This window comes from Pseudophryne corroboree, chromosome 12, assembly GCF_028390025.1.
Source record: "Pseudophryne corroboree isolate aPseCor3 chromosome 12, aPseCor3.hap2, whole genome shotgun sequence".
In the NCBI taxonomy this organism is placed as follows: domain Eukaryota; kingdom Metazoa; phylum Chordata; class Amphibia; order Anura; family Myobatrachidae; genus Pseudophryne; species Pseudophryne corroboree.
The window spans coordinates 90,597,490-90,620,245 of record NC_086455.1 but is presented as its reverse complement, the minus strand read 5'-3'; the positions used below and the strand labels follow the sequence as shown (position 1 = coordinate 90,620,245).

Here is a 22,756-nt window from a genome sequence, read left to right as displayed (position 1 = left end):
CGCTATACTCTTCTGTTTTGTTTACTTGAACTGTTTTAAAATTTGGAAATGTTTTATTGAGACAGCTAGCACCTAGAATGGCCGGAAGCGACCTTGAATTTCAGATAAGGCCTTAGCCGGGGAGCCCCCCAACAGCAGGCCATGTTAAGTTCGTAAACAGTCATTGCTTGTATCAAATGGACTTATTGATATTTGAATTGTAAACGCTGTCTTCTATTACTCGCTATAATATGTTCTTACCTTTAATCAATAAACATTTATTGAAAAAAAGAAAAAGAAATAATCTTAGATTTATTGATAGCCCGGAACATGTGAAACACTCTGCCTTGGGAGAATTTCTAACTTCTAAATTGGCCCGTGCTCTACATATTCCTGAAACAGTGGAATTCCCACAGGTAGAAAGGGTACATAGGTTAGGGATAGAAAGAGAAGGTCCTAACTCCCGTCCCAGACCAATGGTGGCTCGTTATTTTGACTTTCGGACCAAGGAGATGGTACTAAGAGCATATAAGAAACTTGGCCAATTAGTCATTGACGATAGCCGTATCTTGGTATTCCAAGATTACTCGGCAGTGGTTACCCAGAAACGCAAGGCTTTTTCATCAGTTTGTAAATTCCTGGTTGAATCTCAAAAACGCTTTGCACCATTATATCCAGCCAAATTGCGGGTTACAGATAATGGGCGTACCCTAATATTTGAGAACCCAGATGTTGCTCTCAAACATTTTTTACCTTCATCTACCCCCGTGAGCTCACCGGCTTTCCCCTCTACTAGATCACCTAATCGTTGAGGGCCTTAAATGTTCTTATGTATGGCATTATTTATGTGACTTTCTCTGTAATGATTAGGTCCCATAATTTACTTTTCACTACATCTCCCTTGTGATGTTAATCTTATATTGACTTCGCTTTTGGAAATGTCATTTTATTGTAGATTTACTGTTTTTCTTCTGACAAAATGTTTGGTCGGTTTCAGTGCTCCCGCTGAAGCCCTCCATGCTGATCTTTGGTTAGGCAATATGTTTAAAAATTTATTGAAGCACCTTTTTACATGTGTTACTTTGCATTGTACACTCAGAGGTTCGGATTCCCTTCTTTTATTATTGTATCACTGTATTATGATATGTGGGGAATGGAAAAATGGAGCCATGGATGTGTCTAGGGGGTTGCCCTCACTCGCTGGGATGAGGGGTGGGGGTCCCACAATTTTTCTTTTGCAATATCTCTCAATATTTCTTGTGCGACTAAGGTTGGAATTGGTTAATGGCACATAATATACAAACATTACCGTATACTTCCCCATGCGAATCGATTAAATGTCTTTCATGGCATGTTGGGGGTCTTAACTCTACTATTAAACGCCGTAAATTAATCACCCATCTAAAGAGGTTTGACCCAGATATTATATTATTACAGGAGACCCACTGGAGGGTTGGAGACAGTTCATCCCTCCGAGCTAACTGGCTAGGTGATTGCCTCTTAGCTTCCTATACTCGTAAAACTACAGGTGTCGCTGTCATTTTTTCCCGCCTTTCCTACATGGTGTTGGATACTGTTCTAGACCCCACAGGCAGATACGCACTAATAGACATTAAAATTGGTGATACTCCTTATACGATCTTAAACATCTATGCCCCTAATACCCAGGTGTCTGAATTCTTGACCCAGTTGGCCATTCTTGTACAGCAGTGTGAAACATTTCCTCTAATAATTGGGGGGGGGGACTTCAACACTGTCAAAGACCCGACATTAGATAAATCTCCAATCCCATCTTCTTTACATTCTTCTCTATGGACTATACTTGATAGGTTTACTTTGGAATTACAGGTAACAGATAACTAGAGACTTTTCCACCCACCAGATAAGTCTTTTACATTTCACTCGGGTGTTCATCGATCAGTCTCTTGAATTGATTATTTTCTGGTGTCTGATAGTTTAGTTACAGAGGTGCGCTCTGCGAACATTGCGGAGATCATGGTCTCCAATCATACTCCCATTGAATTTTAATTTAAACTGCCAGCGGTGGGCCCTAGTCACATAACTTGGACCTTCCCTGCTTATTTGTATCATTCTGATCAATTCTGGGATTACCTCAGACGCCATTGGCTGGACTATGTGGATAATAATATTGCTCATTGGGATGACCCTGCCCTTTTTTGGGAGGCTTAGAAGTCATGTTATTTTTCGTATGTGGCCAACCGTAACAAAGAGCAGAAAAAACAATACGAGTCTCTTTCTACCACTTTACGAAATTATTTTTCAATGTATGTAGCAGACCCCTCAGAAGAGCGGTTAATCTCATATATAATAGCCCTGTGATTCTGTGCCTGGGTTTCTAACGCTGGGCGTGGCTAGGAGCTCTCATTGGGTTAGTGGCAGGTCTATCACTGAGACGTTATGTAGGACACATGCTCTGGAAGAACAGCATCAGTCCTTTCTTATACAATGTATTTCTTTTATTTTGACACATAACTATTTCCTTTTTAATCACAAATATTATTTACAACTCACTGGCACTGCCATGGGGACCAGGTTCGCTCCCAGCTATGCCAATCTCTACATGGGTGATTTTGATAACACCCATGTGTGGGGTGGGGCCTGGGGGGCGAACCTGGTCTTCTATGGCAGATATATAGATGATTTATTTATTATTTGGGATGGGGATCTTTCTTCTGCTACTTCTTTTGTTTCTCACCTCCAATCCAATTCGCACAATCTTAATTTCACTTTCACGTACAACAGGAGCCGGGTTGACTTCCTGGACGTGACACTTGAGACTAGAGATGATAGAATTATTACGTCCAATTTTGTTAAATCTGTTAACACAAATTCGTATCTACACTACAGAAGTGCTCATTACGCACCATGGAAGAACAACATACCAAAGGGACAACTTATGCGACTTAGGCGCAACTGTTCGAGTATAGACACCTTTAGAACGCAGGCCAAAGAACTAATAGATTCCCTTAAAAATAGAGACTATCCACAAAATATCTTAGATGGGGCATTAAATGAAGTTCTACATATGGATAGACAGGATTTACTTCTTCCATCCTCTAGTAAAGATACCCAAAAACATAAAAAAGATAGAGAGGCGGCGTTCATTTGCAAATATAATAGATGTGCCCATGATATCAAAACTATTATAAATAGAAATTATAGGCTATTGAAACAAGACAATATTTTGGGAAGTCTCTTACCAGACAAACCACAGATTATATATAGAAAAAATAGGGCCCTCAAGACAATCTTGGCACCAAGTCACTTTAAATATACACCAACAGAAGGAAAGAAAGGTGGCTCAAATTGGTTAACTACGAAACCCATAGGCTTCCACAGATATGGAAAAAGTAGATGCACAATGTGCCAGCACATGGAACGTAAAACCATTTGCATCCCCATTCCAGGTTCAAAAGAGGAATATTTCCTCAAATCGTTCATGAATTGTGACTCCAGATTCGTGATATATGTGTTGACATGTGGTTGTGGCCTGAATTATGTCGGCAGAACAACAAGAGCAATCCACACACGATTCTTGGAACATCGACGAAATATAATACGAAAATTGGGGTCACATAGTGTATCACGACACTACCTAGACAAACATGGAAGCAATCCTGTCTGTCTGTCTGTCTGTCTATCAACTGTCTTGAACATATTGCCCCAACCGAAAGGGGGGGAGACAGGTTCAATCAATTATGTCGTAGGGAGGTCTTCTGGATGCTCAAGTTTAACTCCTTGCATCCAGATGGACTGAATGAAGCTATTGAATTAAACTCAGTCATTTAGGGGGACTCTTTGTGTATATACTCATACAGTGGACAGATACTATATATGGTTATCTTGAAATATAATTTTTGCTGAGGATGCTCATCATTAAAGTGATAAAATATATATGGTGACCATGCTGTTACATCAACAAAAATGATATATAGGGATTTTAATTGTCTTCTTCCTTTTAAAAAATATTAAATATTATCTCTATAACTGATAAAGAGGATTGGAATAGATGATGCATAAGGAATTTATTGCATTATCTGCAGCCCTCCTATATAGACATGAATTGTATATTGAAACAAGAGTGAATTAAGAACCATGTACCACCTATGTGTTTGTAGTTCTGTTGTCAACATACATATTGTTCTGCCATCATATATTTAGACACATTCAAACAGTATAAAGATGTATCTAATGCGATTATCAAATATTTCTATTATACATATGTCCAGAAACCCTTGTATATGGGTTTCCATAGTTACCATCTAACAGCCATAGTAGGGAGGTCAGAGATGTGAGTAACATTCCCATTGGGTCTTTTATACTAATTGTTTTGGTTCCTGATGTCTGCTAATGAATGAATAGTACACTGACGGCGCTGTCATACAGACAGCGCAGCCATATAACCATGGTAACCACGTATGTAATGACGCGAACATGCACCCAGTCATATGGGTATCTCCGGACCAATGAGATAGACCCATATCTGACATCTATTAATGAATGAATAATACACCGACGGCGCTGCCATACAGACAGCGCGGTCATGTAACCATGGTAACCTTGTCCGCTGTGACGTGAACACATACCCGGTCACATGGGAGTCTCCGGACCAATGGGAGAGACTCACACCTCTAAGACCGACCAAAAAACATCAAACGTACACCAAGAGAAGGGGATATAAAGAGAACCCGGTCATGTGATAAGAACCACGTGACCGGTAACCTTTCCCCTAACCAATGGGACTGCCGAATTAGCCGATCATGTGACATGACATATCACATGATCAAGAGGCTACAGTTATATTATTTAATGTGATCTTTTAATAAATAAGAGTAAAAATACTCGTTTTTAGTGGATATTTTGTATATGAATTTATATGATTATTATGACTTTATTGTAAAGTTTTTATATTACTTCTAGGGATGGTTTGCTTTGAGTGATTTTCTGATTAAACAGGTGATGCTTATTGACTCATCAGGAAGGGTATAAATAGAATACTCAGTACTCATAGGATTTATGCTCCTGAGGAAGCTGGATTGTACTTGTGCCAGTGAAACGCGTTGAGCTTTTCCTACATCTATCTGGACTCCACTTTACAAACAGACTCACGGGACCTCTGTCATCCTCTGGCAAAAATTGGACTCTCCCTCCCATCACTGGATGAATCATAATCAAACCGGTTGGCCCACACCTACAGCTATAAATGGACTTGTCCTAATGCTGATGCCTACGTTTCTGTGGATCCGGTAACTATCTGCAAAACACAGTGTTTATATCTTGGGAGATCGTCCTAGTCATAAGGATTTGACTCTGGTCATATAGGAAAGTGGCACATTGCACAATTAAGCCTATCCAGATAAGACGAATGAACCTTACCAACTAGTGGTAATTGGGATATATTCCTTTTTTAATTGTTTTTATATGTAATGTTAATAAATTGTTTATAATTCTACATACAAAGCAAACCATCTCTTATTAATTTGTCAGCCAGCGCTGGTACATGTAACTAACTTGTGTCCCTAAGGTATTCCTAGCTGTATGACTTTATTTGCACCCCCCACCCCCACCTACTTATCTGTTACCTACTTGGCTGTTGTATAGCAAACCGAAGACAAATTCCTAGTATACGCAAGTATACCTGGCCAATAAAGCGGATTCTGATTCTGATTAGTGCACCGCTTTGCTGGCCATGCTTCGGGCAAAGTGCCCCACTCAGCTACCGCTGCACTCAGCACGTCACTATTCCCAATCGTAGTCCACATGGATGATAAAGTATGACCATTGTCATGTCAGCCTTTTTAACCTATCGACCGTTTGACCCTGTCAACCACTAGTGGTCGCCCTATTGACGGTAGATCTATAAACCGGATACCATCATGTGATGGTCACCAAAATGTGTTAGTCCCTAAACAGTTCACACAGGTCTAGGTCGAAAAGTTAATTCTCATAATAGAACCTTTTGCAGAAGCCTCATCAGAACTTCTTCTGTATATCCACCCCCTGTCTCATCGTCCTTTTGGCATTTCCATTTTAGCTGGTAAGAAGAGAACAGAAAACATGATTTTGGAGACTGAAATATAGCTATTCCAATAAAAAAAAATGTAAACTGAAAAGAGTCAGCAATATTTAAAGCACAATCAAAACAGTTAAATGTACTGTATATACAGTACCTTCAAAAACATAGCACCCAGTACCCTATTCAACAGCTCCAAGGTAAGCTGTGACATAAGAGGAAGCCACTCTTGGCCCAGCAGGAGTCAGTCTTTACAGTAAATTTGCTTACAGAGTACAGAGATATGTCATGCGCTCAGCTGGCCTGGGAGAGCATCAGGGGACTGGGACTTCATTCTTTTCAGAATAAAAACACAAATAAAAGCACTGAACTATGAAATAACAATTTGCTTGCATCTAGAGTCTGGTGTGCAAAGATAGTTTTGCTTGTTTAACATCTACATGCAGACACTTCCTAAGCATTCCACTGGAAAATCGTTCCGGCATCTCTCAGACTGCACTGGAACATGAGCTGAGCCGCAGTGTCAGGAGGAGTTTCAAGTTTAATAAGAGACAACTTCAAACAGAACACTTAGCACAATCGGCTCTCCAGGTTTCTTTATTGTGTAGTAAGGGGACATAACCAACAGTCATGTAGAGGGAAGCTCTATTTACCAGATAAGAGTATTGAACGGAATTTTTTTTTTTTACATTAACACTTAAGAACAATACAAATTCCACCATTGAATTGTTTTCTTTAATATCTCTTTTCTTTAAGTATTCATTACAATACAGTAACATGAATACTATTTTGTTATCGTCAAAATGATTGGTCTTATTTGTAATAATAGTAATACACCTTTCCCACAATGGACCCAGGAAATTGGTGGGTATAAAAGCCGGCAAACTCCTGGGTCTCCATTCCGACCCTGGTAAAGAGCAGGATCAGGGACCTGGGACTTCGTCCCGAGTAGTCTGCATTCAGACCTTCCAAAATCCTGGATTGATGTGTGTCCACGCACAAAAACCCAGGATTTCTAGGGCAGTGTGAAAGGGGTATGAGGATAACAAAACATTGCAAAATAAGGTATTAATGGTACTGCGCTTATCAATACAAAAACCAGTTTTGGCTGAAATAATGGGGGTCATTCCGAGTTGTTCGCTCGGTAAAAATCTTCGAATCGCAGCGATTTTCCGCCTAATGCGCATGCGCAATGTCCGCACTGCGACTGCGCCAAGTAAATTTGCTATGCAGTTAGGATTTTTACTCACGGCTTTTTCATTGTTCTGGCGATCGTAATGTGATTGACAGGAAATGGGTGTTACTGGGCGGAAACAGGCCGTTTTATGGGCGTGTGGGAAAAAACGCTACCGTTTCCGGAAAAAACGCAGGAGTGGCCGGAGAAACGGAGGAGTGTCTGGGCGAACGCTGGGTGTGTTTGTGACGTCAAACCAGGAACGACAAGCAGTGAAATGATCGCAGATGCCGAGTAAGTCTGGAGCTACTCAGAAACTGCTACGAGGTGTGTAATCGCAATATTGCGAATACATCGTTCGCAATTTTAAGATGCTAAGATTCACTCCCAGTAGGCGGCGGCTTAGCATGAGCAAATCTGCAAAAATCCGCTTGCGAGCGAACAACTCGGAATGACCCCCAATATCAACAAATATTTTATAATGAAAAAATAAATGTAGTAATTTATACTCTAAATAACATTTAGCACATAGTAAACAGTCGATTGCATTTAAAAAGAGAAATATATATATATATATATATATATATATATATATATATATATATATACACTGCTCAAAAAAACAAACAGGATTTTAATACCTACCGGTAAATCCTTTTCTATTAGTCCGTAGAGGATGTTGGGGACACCAAAAGAACCATGGGATATAGATGGATCCGCAGGAGAAATGGGCACTTTAAGACTTTCAAAGGGGGCGTGACCTGGCTCCTCCCTCTATATCCCTCCCCAGACTCAGTTTGGAGCTGTGCCCGGAGAGATGGACATTTTGAGGAAAGGAATTAACAACAAGGTGAGCATCATACCAGCTCACGCCATAAACATGCCGAATAACATGGCATTCAACTGAACACATGCCAACGGACATGAACAAAATTCAGCAACAAGCTGAAGAAACCATAACACAACCTGTGTGTAACCAGAACTAAACTGCAGATACAGTACGCACTGGGACGGGCGCCCAACATCCTCTACGGACTTATAGAAAAGGATTTATCAGTAGGTATTAAAATCCTGTTTTCTATTACGTCCTTGAGGATGTTGGGGACACCAAAAGAACCATGGGATTATACCAAAGCTCTATACCGGGCGGAAGACTCTGCAGCACCGATTGACCAAACTTTAGGTCTTCATCGGCCAAGGTGTCAAACTTGTAAAACTTAGCAAACATGTTTGACCCCGACCAAGTAGCAGCTCGGCAAAGTTGTAATGCCGAAACACCCCGGGCAGCCGCCCAGGACGAGCCCACCTTCCTAGTGGAATGGGCTTTTACCGATTTAGGTAACGGCAAACTTGACGTGGAATGAGCCTGCTGAATCGTGTGACATATCCAGCGGGCAATGGTCTGCTTGAAAGCAGGATACCCAAGTTTATTGGGAGCATATAGCACAAACAGAGACTCTGTTTTTCTAACTGGAGCCGTTCTGGCAACGTAAATTTTCAAAGCTCTGACGACATCCAGAGATTTTTCCTCAGCTAAAGTGCCAGTAGCCACTGGCACCACAATAGGTTGGTTAATATGAAAAGAGGAAACCACCTTTGGCAGAAATTGTTGCTGAGTTCTCAATTCTGCCCTATCTTCATGGAAGATCAAATAAGGGTTCTTGTGAGACAAGGCCGCCAATTCAGACACTCGCCTTGCGGATGCCAATGCTAACAAAATGACAACCTTCCAAGTGAGGAATTTCAACTCCACTTTACTTAAAGGTTCAAACCAATGTGATTTTAGGAATGTCAAAACCACATTAAGGTCCCAAGGTGCCACAGGTGGCACAAAAGGAGGTTGGATGTGCAGGACCCCTTTTACAAAGGTCTGCACCTCAGGAAGTGAGGCCAATTGTTTCTGAAAGAAAATTGACAAAGCAGAAATCTGCACTTTTATGGAGCCTAATTTAAGGCCCGCATCCACTCCATTTTGTAGAAAATGGAGAAAACGTCCAAGGTCAAACTTCTCCACTGGAGCTTTCTTGGACTCGCACCAGGAAATATATTTCCTCCAAATACGGTGATAGTGTTTCGACGTCACACCCTTCCTAGCAAGGATAAGAGTGGGGATGACTTCATCGGGAATACCCTTACGGGCTAAAATCTGGCGTTCAACCGCCATGCCGTCAAACGTAGCCACTGTAAGTTTTGATAGACGAACGGCCCCTGCCGCAGCAGATCCTCGCGAAGAGGAAGAGGCCATGGATCTTCGACTAACAACTCCTGAAGATCTGGGTACCAAATTCTCCTTGGCCAGTCTGGAACTACAAGGAGCGCTGGAATCTGTGATTTTATTAGGATTCTCAGAACCTTTGAAATGAGAGGAAGCGGGGGGAAAACGTACACCGACGGATACACCCAAGGTGACGTCAGTGCCTCCACTGCCGCCGCCTGAGGGTCCCTGGACTGGGAACAATACTTTAATAGTTTTTTGTTGTGGCGGGACGCCATCATGTCTATGTGGGGAACCCCCCATAGATTCGTTAGTAGGGAGAAGACCTCCTGATGGAGGCTCCACTCTCCTGGATGTAGATCGTGTCTGCTGAGGAAGTCTGCATCCCAGTTGTCCACTCCCGGAAGGAAAATTGCCGACAGAGCGCTTACCCAAGTCTCTGCCCAGCGAAGAATCTTTGTGGCTTCTGCCATTGCTGTTCTGCTCTTTGTGCCGCCTTGGCGGTTTATGTACGCTACTGCTGTCACATTGTCCAATTGGATCAGGACAGGCCGGTTTAGAAGAAGATGCTCCGCTTGTAGAAGGCCGTTGTAAATGGGCCTCAACTCCAGCACGTTTATGTGAAGAAGAGTTTCCTGACTTGACCATCTTCCTTGGAAGGTCACCCCTTGTGTGACTGCTCCCCAACCCCGGAGACTTGCATCCGTGGTCACTAGGATCCAGTCTTGGATCCCGAATCTGCGTCCTTCTAAGAGGTGAGAGCTGTGTAGCCACCACAGGAGTGAGATTCTGGTGTTGGGGAATAGAACTATCCTCTGGTGCATATGAAGGTGGGATCCGGACCCACTGAAACACTCTGGCATGGAACCTCCCGAATTGGAGGGCCTCGTATGCCGCCACCATCTTCCCCAATCGAATGCATTGATGAATGGAGACAGTTGGTGGTTTCAGAATGAGTTTTACCAAACTCTGGATTTCCAGTGCTTTCTCCGGAGGGAGGAACACTCTCAGCTGGACCGTGTTCAGAATCATACCCAAAAATGCCAACCGGGTTGTTGGAATTAAGTGTGATTTCGGCAGGTTCAAGAGCCAGCCGTGCTGTTGTAGAAGCGACAGAGACAGTGCAATGTCCTGTACCAGTTTTTCCTTGGACCTCGCCTTTATCAGGAGATCGTCCAAGTACGGGATAATTGTAACTCCTCTTTTTCTGAGGAGAACCATCATTTCTACCATGACTTTTGTGAAAATCCCCGGAGCTGTGGCCAGGCCAAACGGCAACGTCTGAAATTGGTAATGAGTATCCTGGATTGCAAACCGGAGAAAACTCTGATAAATGGGAACATGAAGGTAGGCATCCTTTATGTCCAAAGACACCATGAATTCCCCCTTCTCCAGGCTGGAGATCACCGCTCGGAGAGACTCCATCTTGTATTTGAATTTCTTCAGGAAAAAATTTAGAGATTTTAGGTTGAGGATTGGTCGTACCGAGCCATCCGGCTTCGGCACTACAAATAGGCTTGAATAAAACCCTTCCCCTTGTTGCGCCCCCGGGGGACCGGGATCACCACCTAATTGTGACATAATTTTTGTATTGCTCCACAGACTAGAACTCTGTCTGGAAGCGAAACTGGTAAGGGTGATTTGAAAAAACGGCGAGGGGGAACGTCTTGGAATTCCAGTTTGTACCCTTGGGTCACAATTTGTAACACCCAAGGGTCCAGGTCCGAGCAAACCCAAACCTGACTGAAAAGCCTTAGACGTGCCCCCACAGGTGCGGTCTCCTGTAAGGGAGACCCGGCGTCATGCGGTGGATTTGGCGGAAGCTGGGGAGGACTTCTGCTCTTGTGAACTCGAGGAGGCGGGAGTTCTCTTGCCCCTTCCTCTACCTCTGGTAGCGAGGAAGAAGTTACCTCGGCCTTTTCTATATTTATTGGGCCGAAAGGACTGCATTTGATAGTGCGGTTTCTTCTGTTGCGCAGGAGCATTAGGTAAATAAGTAGATTTACCCGCTGTGGCCGCTGATACTAAATCAGCAAGGCCGTCACCAAACAGTTCCCCACCCTTAAAGGGAAGGGACTCCATATTTTCCTTGGAATCAGCGTCAGCATTCCATTGATGAGTCCATAGCGCACGCCTAGCCGCAATTGACATAGCATTAGCCTTAGCCCCCAGGAGGCCAGCATCTCTTGCAGCCTCTTTCAAGTACGCAGCCGTGTCCCTGATATAACCAAGCGTCACAAGGATGCTATCCCTATCCAGAGTATCATAATATCGCAGATAAACTTTCAGCCCATTTTTCAACGGCGCTACTAACCCACGCCGACGCAATAAGCGGTCTAAGATGCGTCCCCGTGGTAGTAAAAATAGCTTTTAAAGTAGCCTCCTGCTTACGATCAGCCGGCTCCTTAAGAGTCGTCGACTAAGCCGCAGGGAGCGCTACCTGTTTAGACAAGCGTGCTAGGGCTTTGTCTACTGTGGGTGGTATTTCCCAGTTATCCCTATCCGCTGCGGGAAAGGGGTATGCCACCTTGATCCTATTAGGAATGAGAAATTTCTTATCAGGTGTATTCCAAATGCCATCAAAAAATATGATTTTACTTACCGATAAATCTATTTCTCGGAGTCCGTAGTGGATGCTGGGGTTCCTGAAAGGACCATGGGGAATAGCGGCTCCGCAGGAGACAGGGCACAAAAAGTAAAGCTTTTTCCGATCAGGTGGTGTGCACTGGCTCCTCCCCCTATGACCCTCCTCCAGACTCCAGTTAGGTACTGTGCCCGGACGAGCGTACACAATAAGGGAGGATTTTGAATCCCGGGTAAGACTCATACCAGCCACACCAATCACACCGTACAACTTGTGATCTAAACCCAGTTAACAGTATGATAACAGCGGAGCCTCTGAAAGATGGCTTCCTTCAACAATAACCCGAATTAGTTAACAATAACTATGTACAATTTATGCAGATAATCCGCACTTGGGATGGGCGCCCAGCATCCACTACGGACTCCGAGAAATAGATTTATCGGTAAGTAAAATCATATTTTCTCTATCGTCCTAGTGGATGCTGGGGTTCCTGAAAGGACCATGGGGATTATACCAAAGCTCCCAAACGGGCGGGAGAGTGCGGATGACTCTGCAGCACCGAATGAGAGAACTCCAGGTCCTCCTTAGCCAGAGTATCAAATTTGTAAAATTTTACAAACGTGTTCTCCCCTGACCACGTAGCTGCTCGGCAAAGTTGTAATGCCGAGACCCCTCGGGCAGCCGCCCAAGATGAGCCCACCTTCCTTGTGGAGTGGGCCTTTACAGATTTAGGCTGTGGCAGGCCTGCCACAGAATGTGCAAGTTGGATTGTGCTACAGATCCAACGAGCAATCGTCTGCTTAGACGCAGGAGCACCCATCTTGTTGGGTGCATACAATATAAACAACGAGTCAGATTTTCTGACTCCAGCTGTTCTTGCAATATATATTTTTAATGCTCTGACAACGTCCAGTAACTTGGAGTCCTCCAAGTCACTTGTAGCCGCAGGCACTACAATAGGCTGGTTCAGATGAAATGCTGACACCACCTTAGGGAGAAAATGCGGACGAGTCCGCAATTCTGCCCTGTCCGAATGGAAAATCAGATATGGGCTTTTGTAAGATAAAGCTGCCAATTCTGACACTCTCCTGGCAGAAGCCAGGGCTAGAAGCATGGTCACTTTCCAAGTGAGATATTTCAAATCCACCTTATTTAGTGGTTCAAACCAATGAGATTTTAGAAAATCCAAAACTACATTGAGATCCCACGGTGCCACTGGAGGCACCACAGGGGGCTGTATATGCAGCCCTCCCTTAACAAAGGTCTGGACTTCAGGGACTGAAGCCAATTCTTTTTGAAAGAAAATCGACAGGGCCGAAATTTGAACCTTAATAGATCCCAATTTGAGACCCATAGACAATCCTGATTGCAGGAAATGTAGGAATCGACCCAGTTGAAATTCCTCCGTCGGAGCACTCCGATCTTCGCACCACGCAACATATTTTCGCCAAATTCGGTGATAATGTTGCACGGTTACTTCTTTCCTTGCTTTAATCAAAGTAGGAATGACTTCTTCCGGCATGCCTTTTTCCATTAGGATCCGGCGTTCAACCGCCATGCCGTCAAACGCAGCCGCGGTAAGTCTTGAAACAGACAGGGACCCTGCTGAAGCAAGTCCCTCCTTAGAGGTAGAGGCCACGGATCTTCCGTGATCATCTCTTGAAGTTCCGGGTACCAAGTCCTTCTTGGCCAATCCGGAACCACTAGTATCGTTCTTACGCCTCTTTGCCGTATAATTCTCAATACTTTTGGTATGAGAGGCAGAGGAGGAAACACATACACCGACTGGTACACCCAAGGCGTTACCAGCGCGTCCACAGCTATTGCCTGCGGATCTCTTGACCTGGCGCAATACCTGTCCAGTTTTTTGTTGAGGCGAGACGCCATCATGTCCACCATTGGTCTTTCCCAACGGGTTACCAGCATGTGGAAGACTTCTGGATGAAGTCCCCACTCTCCCGGGTGAAGATCGTGTCTGCTGAGGAAGTCTGCTTCCCAGTTGTCCACTCCCGGGATGAACACTGCTGACAGTGCTATCACATGATTCTCTGCCCAGCGAAGAATCCTTGCAGCTTCTGCCATTGCACTCCTGCTTCTTGTGCCGCCCTGTCTGTTCACATGGGCGACTGCCGTGATGTTGTCCGACTGGATCAACACCGGTTTTCCCTGAAGCAGAGGTTCTGCCTGGCTTAGAGCATTGTATATTGCTCTTAGTTCCAGAATGTTTATGTGAAGAGACGTTTCCAGGCTTGTCCATACTCCCTGGAAGTTTCTTCCTTGTGTGACTGCTCCCCAGCCTCTCAGGCTGGCGTCCGTGGTCACCAGGATCCAATCCTGTATGCCGAATCTGCGGCCCTCCAATAGATGAGGACTCTGCAACCACCACAGAAGAGACACCCTTGTCCTTGGAGACAGGGTTATCCGTAGGTGCATCTGAAGATGCGACCCTGACCATTTGTCCAACAGATCCCTTTGGAAAATTCTTGCGTGGAATCTGCCGAATGGAATTGCTTCGTAAGAAGCCACCATTTTTCCCAGGACTCTTGTGCATTGATGTACAGACACCTTTCCTGGTTTTAGGAGGTTCCTGACAAGCTCGGATAACTCCTTGGCTTTTTCCTCCGGGAGAAAAACCTTTTTCTGAACCGTGTCCAGAATCATCCCTAGGAACAGCAGACGAGTTGTCGGCATTAACTGGGATTTTGGAATATTCAGAATCCACCCGTGCTGTTTTAGCACTTCTTGAGACAGTGCTAATCCCATCTCTAGCTGTTCTCTGGACCTCGCCCTTATTAGGAGATCGTCCAAGTATGGGATAATTAATACGCCTTTTCTTCGAAGAAGAATCATCATCTCGGCCATTACCTTTGTAAAGATCCGAGGTGCCGTGGACAATCCGAACGGCAGCGTCTGAAACTGATAGTGACAGTTTCGTACAACGAACCTGAGGTACCCCTGGTGTGAGGGGTAAATTGGAACGTGGAGATACGCATCCTTGATGTCCAAGGATACCATAAAGTCCCCCTCTTCCAGGTTCGCTATCACTGCTCTGAGTGACTCCATTTTGAACTTGAACTTCTTTATGTACAGGTTCAAGGACTTCAGATTTAGAATAGGCCTTACCGAGCCATCCGGCTTCGGTACCACAAAAAGAGTGGAATAATACCCCTTCCCTTGTTGTAGAAGAGGTACCTTGACTATCACCTGCTGAGAGTACAGCTTGTGAATGGCTTCCAAAACCGTCTCCCTTTCGGAGGGGGACGTTGGTAACGCAGACTTCAGGAAACGGCGAGGTGGATCTGTCTCTAATTCCAACCTGTACCCTTGAGATATTATCTGCAGGATCCAGGGATCTACCTGCGAGTGAGCCCACTGCGCGCTGTAATTTTTGAGACGACCGCCCACCGTCCCCGAGTCCGCTTGAGAAGCCCCAGCGTCATGCTGAGGCTTTTGTAGAAGCCGGGGAGGGCTTCTGTTCCTGGGAAGGAGCTGCGTGTTGCTGTCTCTTCCCTCGACCTTTGCCTCGTGGCAGATATGAATAGCCCTTTGCTCTCTTATTCTTAAAGGAACGAAAGGGCTGCGGTTGAAAAGTCGGTGCCTTTTTCTGTTGGGGAGTGACTTGAGGTAGAAAGGTGGATTTCCCGGCTGTAGCCGTGGCCACCAAATCTGATAGACCGACTCCAAATAACTCCTCCCCTTTATACGGCAAAACTTCCATATGCCGTTTTGAATCCGCATCGCCTGTCCACTGTCGCGTCCATAAAGCTCTTCTGGCCGAAATGGACATAGCACTTACCCGTGATGCCAGTGTGCAGATATCCCTCTGTGCATCACGCATATAAAGAAATGCATCCTTTATTTGTTCTAACGACAGTAAAATATTGTCCCTGTCCAGGGTATCAATATTTTCAATCAGGGACTCTGACCAAACTACCCCAGCACTGCCCATCCAGGCAGTCGCTACAGCTGGTCGTAGTATAACACCTGCATGTGTGTATATACTTTTTTGGATATTTTCCATCCTCCTATCTGATGGATCTTTAAGTGCGGCCGTCTCAGGAGAGGGTAACGCCACTTGTTTAGATAAGCGTGTTAGCGCCTTGTCCACCCTAGGAGGTGTTTCCCAGCGCTCCCTAACCTCTGGCGGGAAAGGGTATAATGCCAATAATTTCTTTGAAATTATCAGCTTTTTATCAGGGGCAACCCACGCTTCATTACACACGTCATTTAATTCTTCTGATTCAGGAAAAACTATAGGTAGTTTTTTCATACCCCACATAATACCCTGTTTAGTGGTACCTGTAGTATCAGCTAAATGTAACGCCTCCTTCATTGCCAAAATCATATAACGTGTGGCCCTACTGGAAAATACGGTTGATTCGTCACCGTCACCACTGGAGTCATCGCCTGTGTCTGGGTCTGTGTCGACCGATTGAGGCAAAGGGCGTTTCACAGCCCCTGACGGTGTTTGAGTCGCCTGGACAGGCACTAATTGATTGTCCGGCCGCCTCATGTCGTCAAACGACTGCTTTAGCGTGTTGACACTATCCCGTAGTTCCATAAATAAAGGCATCCATTCTGGTGTCGACTCCCTAGGGGGTGACATCCTCATATTTGGCAATTGCTCCGCCTCCACACCAATATCGTCCTCATACATGTCGACACACACGTACCGACACACAGCAGACACACAGGGAATGCTCCTAACGAAGACAGGACCCACTAGCCCTTTGGGGAGACAGAGGGAGAGTTTGCCAGCACACACCAAAAGCGCTATATATATATATCAGGGATAGCCTTATAATAAGTGCTCCCTTATAGCTGCTTTGTTATATCAAAATATCGCCATAAATGTGCCCCCCCCTCTCTGTTTTACCCTGTTTCTGTAGTGCAGTGCAGGGGAGAGACTTGGGAGCCGTCCTGACCAGCGGAGCTGTGAGAGGAAATGGCGCCGTGTGCTGAGGAGATAGGCCCCGCCCCTTTTCTGGCGGGCTCGTCTCCCGCTATTTAGAAAAATTAGGCAAGGGTTAAATATCTCCATATAGCCTCTAGGGCTATATGTGAGGTATTTTTAGCCTTTATAGGTAATCATTTGCCTCCCAGGGCGCCCCCCTCCCAGCGCCCTGCACCCTCAGTGACTGCCGTGTGACTGCCGTGTGAAGTGTGCTGAGAGGAAAATGGCGCACAGCTGCAGTGCTGTGCGCTACCTTTAGAAGACTGCAGGAGTCTTCAGCCGCCGATTCTGGACCTCTTCTGATTTCAGCATCTGCAAGGGGGCCGGCGGCGTGGCTCCGGTGACCATCCAGGCTGTACCTGTGATCGTCCCTCTGGAGCTTGATGTCCAGTAGCCAAGAAGCCAATCCATCCTGCACGCAGGTGAGTTGACTCCTTCTCCCCTCAGTCCCTCGCTGCAGTGATCCTGTTGCCAGCAGGAATCACTGTAAAATAAAAAACCTAGCTAAACTTTTTCTAAGCAGCTCTTTAGGAGAGCCACCTAGATTGCACCCTTCTCGGCCGGGCACAAAAATCTAACTGGAGTCTGGAGGAGGGTCATAGGGGGAGGAGCCAGTGCACACCACCTGATCGGAAAAAGCTTTACTTTTTGTGCCCTGTCTCCTGCGGAGCCGCTATTCCCCATGGTCCTTTCAGGAACCCCAGCATCCACTAGGACGATAGAGAAAGGTCATTTAGTTCAAAACAAGGAGGAAAAGAAACAGAGCGTCTCTTTTCATTGTAAATAAGGACCCTCGTTTCTGGTGTAAAGGGATCCTCGTGAATACGTAATATGTCTTTGACAGCCACAATCATATATTGAATACTCTTAGCCAATTTAGGATCTAACCTAGAATCAGCATAATCGGCACCGGTATCAGTGTCCGTGTCGGTATCTGTGTCATCTAATTGGTCAACACTACGTTTTAGTGACCCTTGAAATAAAGCGTCATCTACTGATTTCTTCCAAATCTGCAGTTGAGAGTCAGATTCAGTAAACTTTTGATTCAACAGTGTAACATTAGCATTTAAAGCAGTTAACCAATCAGCCGTTGGCGGTGCCGACAGGACCCCCAAAACATTTGGTGTCCCCAATAAATTATCCCCTTGAGAGGAAAATTCTGCCTCAGACATGTTGTCTCCCTAACAGCACCCAAAGAAAAGCCTGTGAGGGAACAAAAGGAAAGGAGCCGGCTCACACCCCAGCGCCAAAGTGCAGGTCTGAAAACACCCTCAAGTGTCACAGAGCTGCAGCGATATATATCTGTATAGAAATAATCTGCCCCCCCTTCGTTTTTATAGCCCCTGGTACTTGTCTGCTGTGAGAAAGGACCAGCGCTGCTGCTTGGAGGAGGAAATGGCGCCGAGTGAGCCTGGAGGAAGAAGCCCCGCCCCCAACATGGCGTGCTTCTTCCGGCTTATTTTTACATGTTTATCCTGGCGGGGGTTTGCGGGCAGTGCCAGGGCACTGTCCAGATATGCCAGCCTTATTTATGAGTTATTTTTAGCTCCCCAGGGAGCCCCCCCCCCCAGCGCCCTGCACCCAGCGGTGTGTACAGTCCGGGAACCTGGCGCGCACTGAGCAAATCATGCTGCACGGTACCTCTATATGCCGTCTTTGTTGAAGAGAAGATGTCTTTTCCTCACATACTCACCTGTCTTCTGACTTCTGGATGAAGAGGGGGGACGGCAAGCTGTGGGAGCGAGCATCCAGGAGAGCCCGGCGTTCATCTCCCCTCAGGAGCTGAAGGCATCCTGTCAGCAGCAGCAGAGCCCTGAAACTCATTAGAAGTGGGTCTAGACTGCTCTCCCCTCTTTCCCCACGAAGCAGGGAGTCTGTAGCCAGCAGATCTCCCCAAAATAAAAAACCTAACATTAAATCTTTTCAGAGAAACTCTAAGAGCTCCCCTGAGTGCCTCCATCTCGCAGGGCACATTTTCTAAACTGAGTCTGGGGAGGGATATAGAGGGAGGAGCCAGGTCACGCCCCCTTTGAAAGTCTTAAAGTGCCCATGTCTCATGCGGATCCGTCTATATCCTATGGTTCTTTTGGTGTCCCCAACTTCCTCAAGGACGTAATAGAAATAAAGGGAACACTAAAATAACACATCCTAGATCTGAATGAATGAAATATTCTTATTAAATACTTTGTTCTTTACATAGTTGAATGTGCGGGCAACAAAATCACACAAAAATGATCAATGGAAATCAAATTTATTAACCCATGGAGGTCTGAATTTGGAGTCACATTCAAAATTAAAGTGGAAAAACACACTACAGGCTGATCCAACTTTGATGTAATGTCCTTAAAACAAGTCAAAATGAGGCTCAGTAGTGTGTGTGGCCTCCACGTGCCTGTATGACCTCCCTACAATGCCTGGGCATGCTCCTGATGAGGAGGCCTGGACTAAAGCATCCGCCAACTCCTGGACAGTCTGTGGTGCAACGTGGCATTGGTAGATGGAGCGAGACATGATGTCCCAGATGTGCTCAATTGGATTCAGGTCTGGGGAACGGGCGGGCCAGTCCATAGCATCAATGCCTTCGTCTTGCAGGAACTGCTGACACACTCCAACCACATGAGGTCTAGCATTGTCTTGAATTAGGAGGAACCCAGGGCCAACAGCACCAGCATATGGTCTCACAAGGGGTCTGAGGATCTCATCTCGGTACCTAATGGTAGTCAGGCTACCTCTGGCGAGCACATGGAGGGCTGTGCGGCCCCCCCAAAGAAATGCCACCCCACACTATTACTGACCCACTGCCAAACCGGTCATGCTGGAGAATATTGCAGGCAGCAGAACGTTCTCCTTGGCGTCTCCAGACTCTGTCACGTCTGTCACATGTGCTCAGTGAGAACCTGCTTTCATCTGTGAAGAGCACAGGGCGCCAGTGGCGAATTTGCCAATCTTGGTGTTCTCTGGCAAATGCCAAGCGTCCTGCACGGTGTTGGGCTGTAAGCACAACCCCCACCTGTGGACGTCGGGCCCTCATGCCACCCTCATGGGAGTCCGTTTCTGATCGTTTGAGTAGACACATGCACATTTGTGGCTTTACTGGAGGTCATTTTGCAGGGCTCTGGCAGTGCTCCTCCTGTTCCTCCTTGCTGGGTTGTTGCCCTCCTACGGCCTCCTCCACGTCTCCTGATGTACTGGCCTGTCTCCTGGTAGCGCCTCCATGCTCTGGACACTACGCTGACAGACACAGTTTTTAGCAGCCGTGCAAACGCATAGTCGCCGCCCACCGGGGTGTGTATTTTTGCTTTGCAGGAGTGCGAACGCCTGTGCAGCAGAGCACCTGCAAACACATGTTGTGCAACACAAGACCAGCCCTGTAGTTACTTATCCTGTGCGATGATTGCTGCGACGAGTGACATGGTAATGACGTCAGATACCCGTCCAGCAAACGCCCGGCCACGCCTGCGTTTTTCCAAACACTCCCAGAAAACGGTCAGTTGACACCCAGAAACGCCCGGTTCCTGTCAATCTCCTTGAGGCTGTGCGTTTGGAATCGTCGCTAGAACCAGTGCAAAGCCACAAAGGACTTCGTACCCATACGACACGCATGCGCATAGCGGTGCATACGCATGCGCACATTAGCCTTTTTTTCAATGATCGCTACGCAGCGAACAACAGCAGCTAGCAATCAACTCGGAATGACCCCCTAAATTCAATTCTAGAGCCCAAGAAAGGCGAGTTCACACTTCTACTATATATAACTGGTCTGTGGACACAAAGACTTCTGTGAATCTAACCTGACATGGAAAACTTTCACCAGATACCCGGCATATGTTTTTTTACTTCTCAAATACTTCTGTACAATATATCTAACAGGCAATCTTCTTGTTCTTGAACCTATTGCGGATTCCATGCGTTATCGGCCGAAAATTGGATTTTTTTGGCCAGAACAAATGGGCTAGAATAGGATACCCTGATACTCACCATCTTGCAGAAATTGTGATATTAGTCTTTTTTTCTGGCTAAAAAAATTATTGGGGCTAATAGGATATCCCCTTAGGTCAGTGACTTTGATCCATATTACCCACTGCTCCACAAATTTAGATATAAAATAGCTATAAAGATTATATATCTTTTAACATATTTGAATGCAACCAATTGCTTACTATGTGCTTAATGTTATGTAGAGTATTAATGAACAGATTTTATTTTTCATATTATTTCAGCCAAATCAGACTAGTTTTTGTATTTATACGCGTAGTACCATTAATATCTTATATTAAACAACCCAGGAACAAAACTCTGGCAATAATATAAACAGTAATGCTAAAATTAAAAAGGTGCATTAGGGCAGGAGCGTGCTCTGATAATTTCATCCAACAATGGGGGTAATTCAAATCTGATCGCACGCTAGCTTTTTTAGCTGCGGTCAGAACTGCGCATGCGTATGCACCGCAATGCTCAGGGGCGTCGCTCGGGTACAAAGCGGATCATTGCTGTGCGATGGGTTTTACGAAGAATCCATTCGCACAGCCGATCGCAAGGAGATTGACAGGAACAGGGCGTTTGTGGGTGGCAACTGAACATTTTCAGGGAGTGGTTGGAAAAACGCAGGCGTGTCCAAGTGTTTGCAGGGCAGGTGTCCAACGTCAATGCCGTTCCTGGACAGGCTGAAGTGATCGCAGCAGCTGAGTAAGTCCTGGGCTACTCAGAAACTGCAAAAGATCTTTTTGTATCGATCGGCTGCACATGCGATCACACACTTGCACAGCTAAAATACACTCTCCTGTAGGCGGCGACTATCTGATCGCAGCGCTGCAAAAAACTGCCAGCGAGCGATCAGGTCTGAATTAGGCCCAATGACTTAACCACTTGCCTGGCATGGTTGTATTAGATGCGACCATACCAGCAAATGCTTTATCTGACCTGGTTGCACAGGATGCGACCAGTCAGATAGAAAGCAGGTGCGGCTACAAGGATCATTGCTGATTGGTCAGCACGGCAGGATATCCCACCCAGCGGCTGCAGACAATAGCAGCAGCTGGGGAAGTGTAAATGAACCCCCCAAACTCCCCCTTTGTACCTGGCGGCTCTCCCCGCTGTTAAAAGTAAAGTCGCGATGGTCCCAATGTTTGGGGGGGGGGGGGATTAAAAAATTCTTTTTTAACTAAAATCATTTTGGATAAGGTTAAATTCATGTTCTTCACCTAATTCACTCATTAAAGAAAGAAAACAAACTACAATTTCTGAGCGGTTTTCGTAAAAACAAATATTGATAGTTAAGTGGTTAAACCATTCCCTAGCACAGAAAACCTTGTTTGTACAATATATATATATATATATATATATATATATATATATATATATATATATAAAACATATACTATCCCTCTGCGCTTTCACACGAATAGATATTTGGAAACTGGATTAGGCTGCCAGATTCCGCTACGTCCCTTGTTAGGAGGGACTATAAATATGAAATATGTAGCAATAGAGGAATGGGCGCCCTTGGATCGTATTTCCACCCAATAATTCAGTAGGACTTAGCAGAGATCTCCCAGATATAGCTGCTCAATATTTTAGAGCTTAAAAAAAAAAAATCACATTAACATGTTCCATATAAAATTTATTAAATCATTAAAACACAAGCAGTGGTACAAAGATAGTAAAGTATCCTTCCTTGACAAATGACACCAAACAATTGTACAGAGGACAAGTAGAATTATCTTTACAGACTCCTCCTTATTGCAAATTCAGAGATAGGTGTTAAAAATAGATAACTAACGCGTTTCGTCTTGCTCTAAGACTTCATCAGGGGTACA

General features: G+C 45.2%; 1 protein-coding gene across 1 annotated transcript in view; it reads right to left on the bottom strand.

The window, feature by feature from the left end:
• Positions 1–22,756, bottom strand: part of DNAJC17 (DnaJ heat shock protein family (Hsp40) member C17) — a 121,849-nt gene that overhangs the window by 21,863 nt on the left and 77,230 nt on the right. The window contains exon 8 of the mRNA XM_063947776.1: positions 5,957–6,034. Coding sequence (XP_063803846.1) covers positions 5,957–6,034 — 78 coding nt within the window. The remainder of the gene's footprint in view (positions 1–5,956; positions 6,035–22,756) is intronic.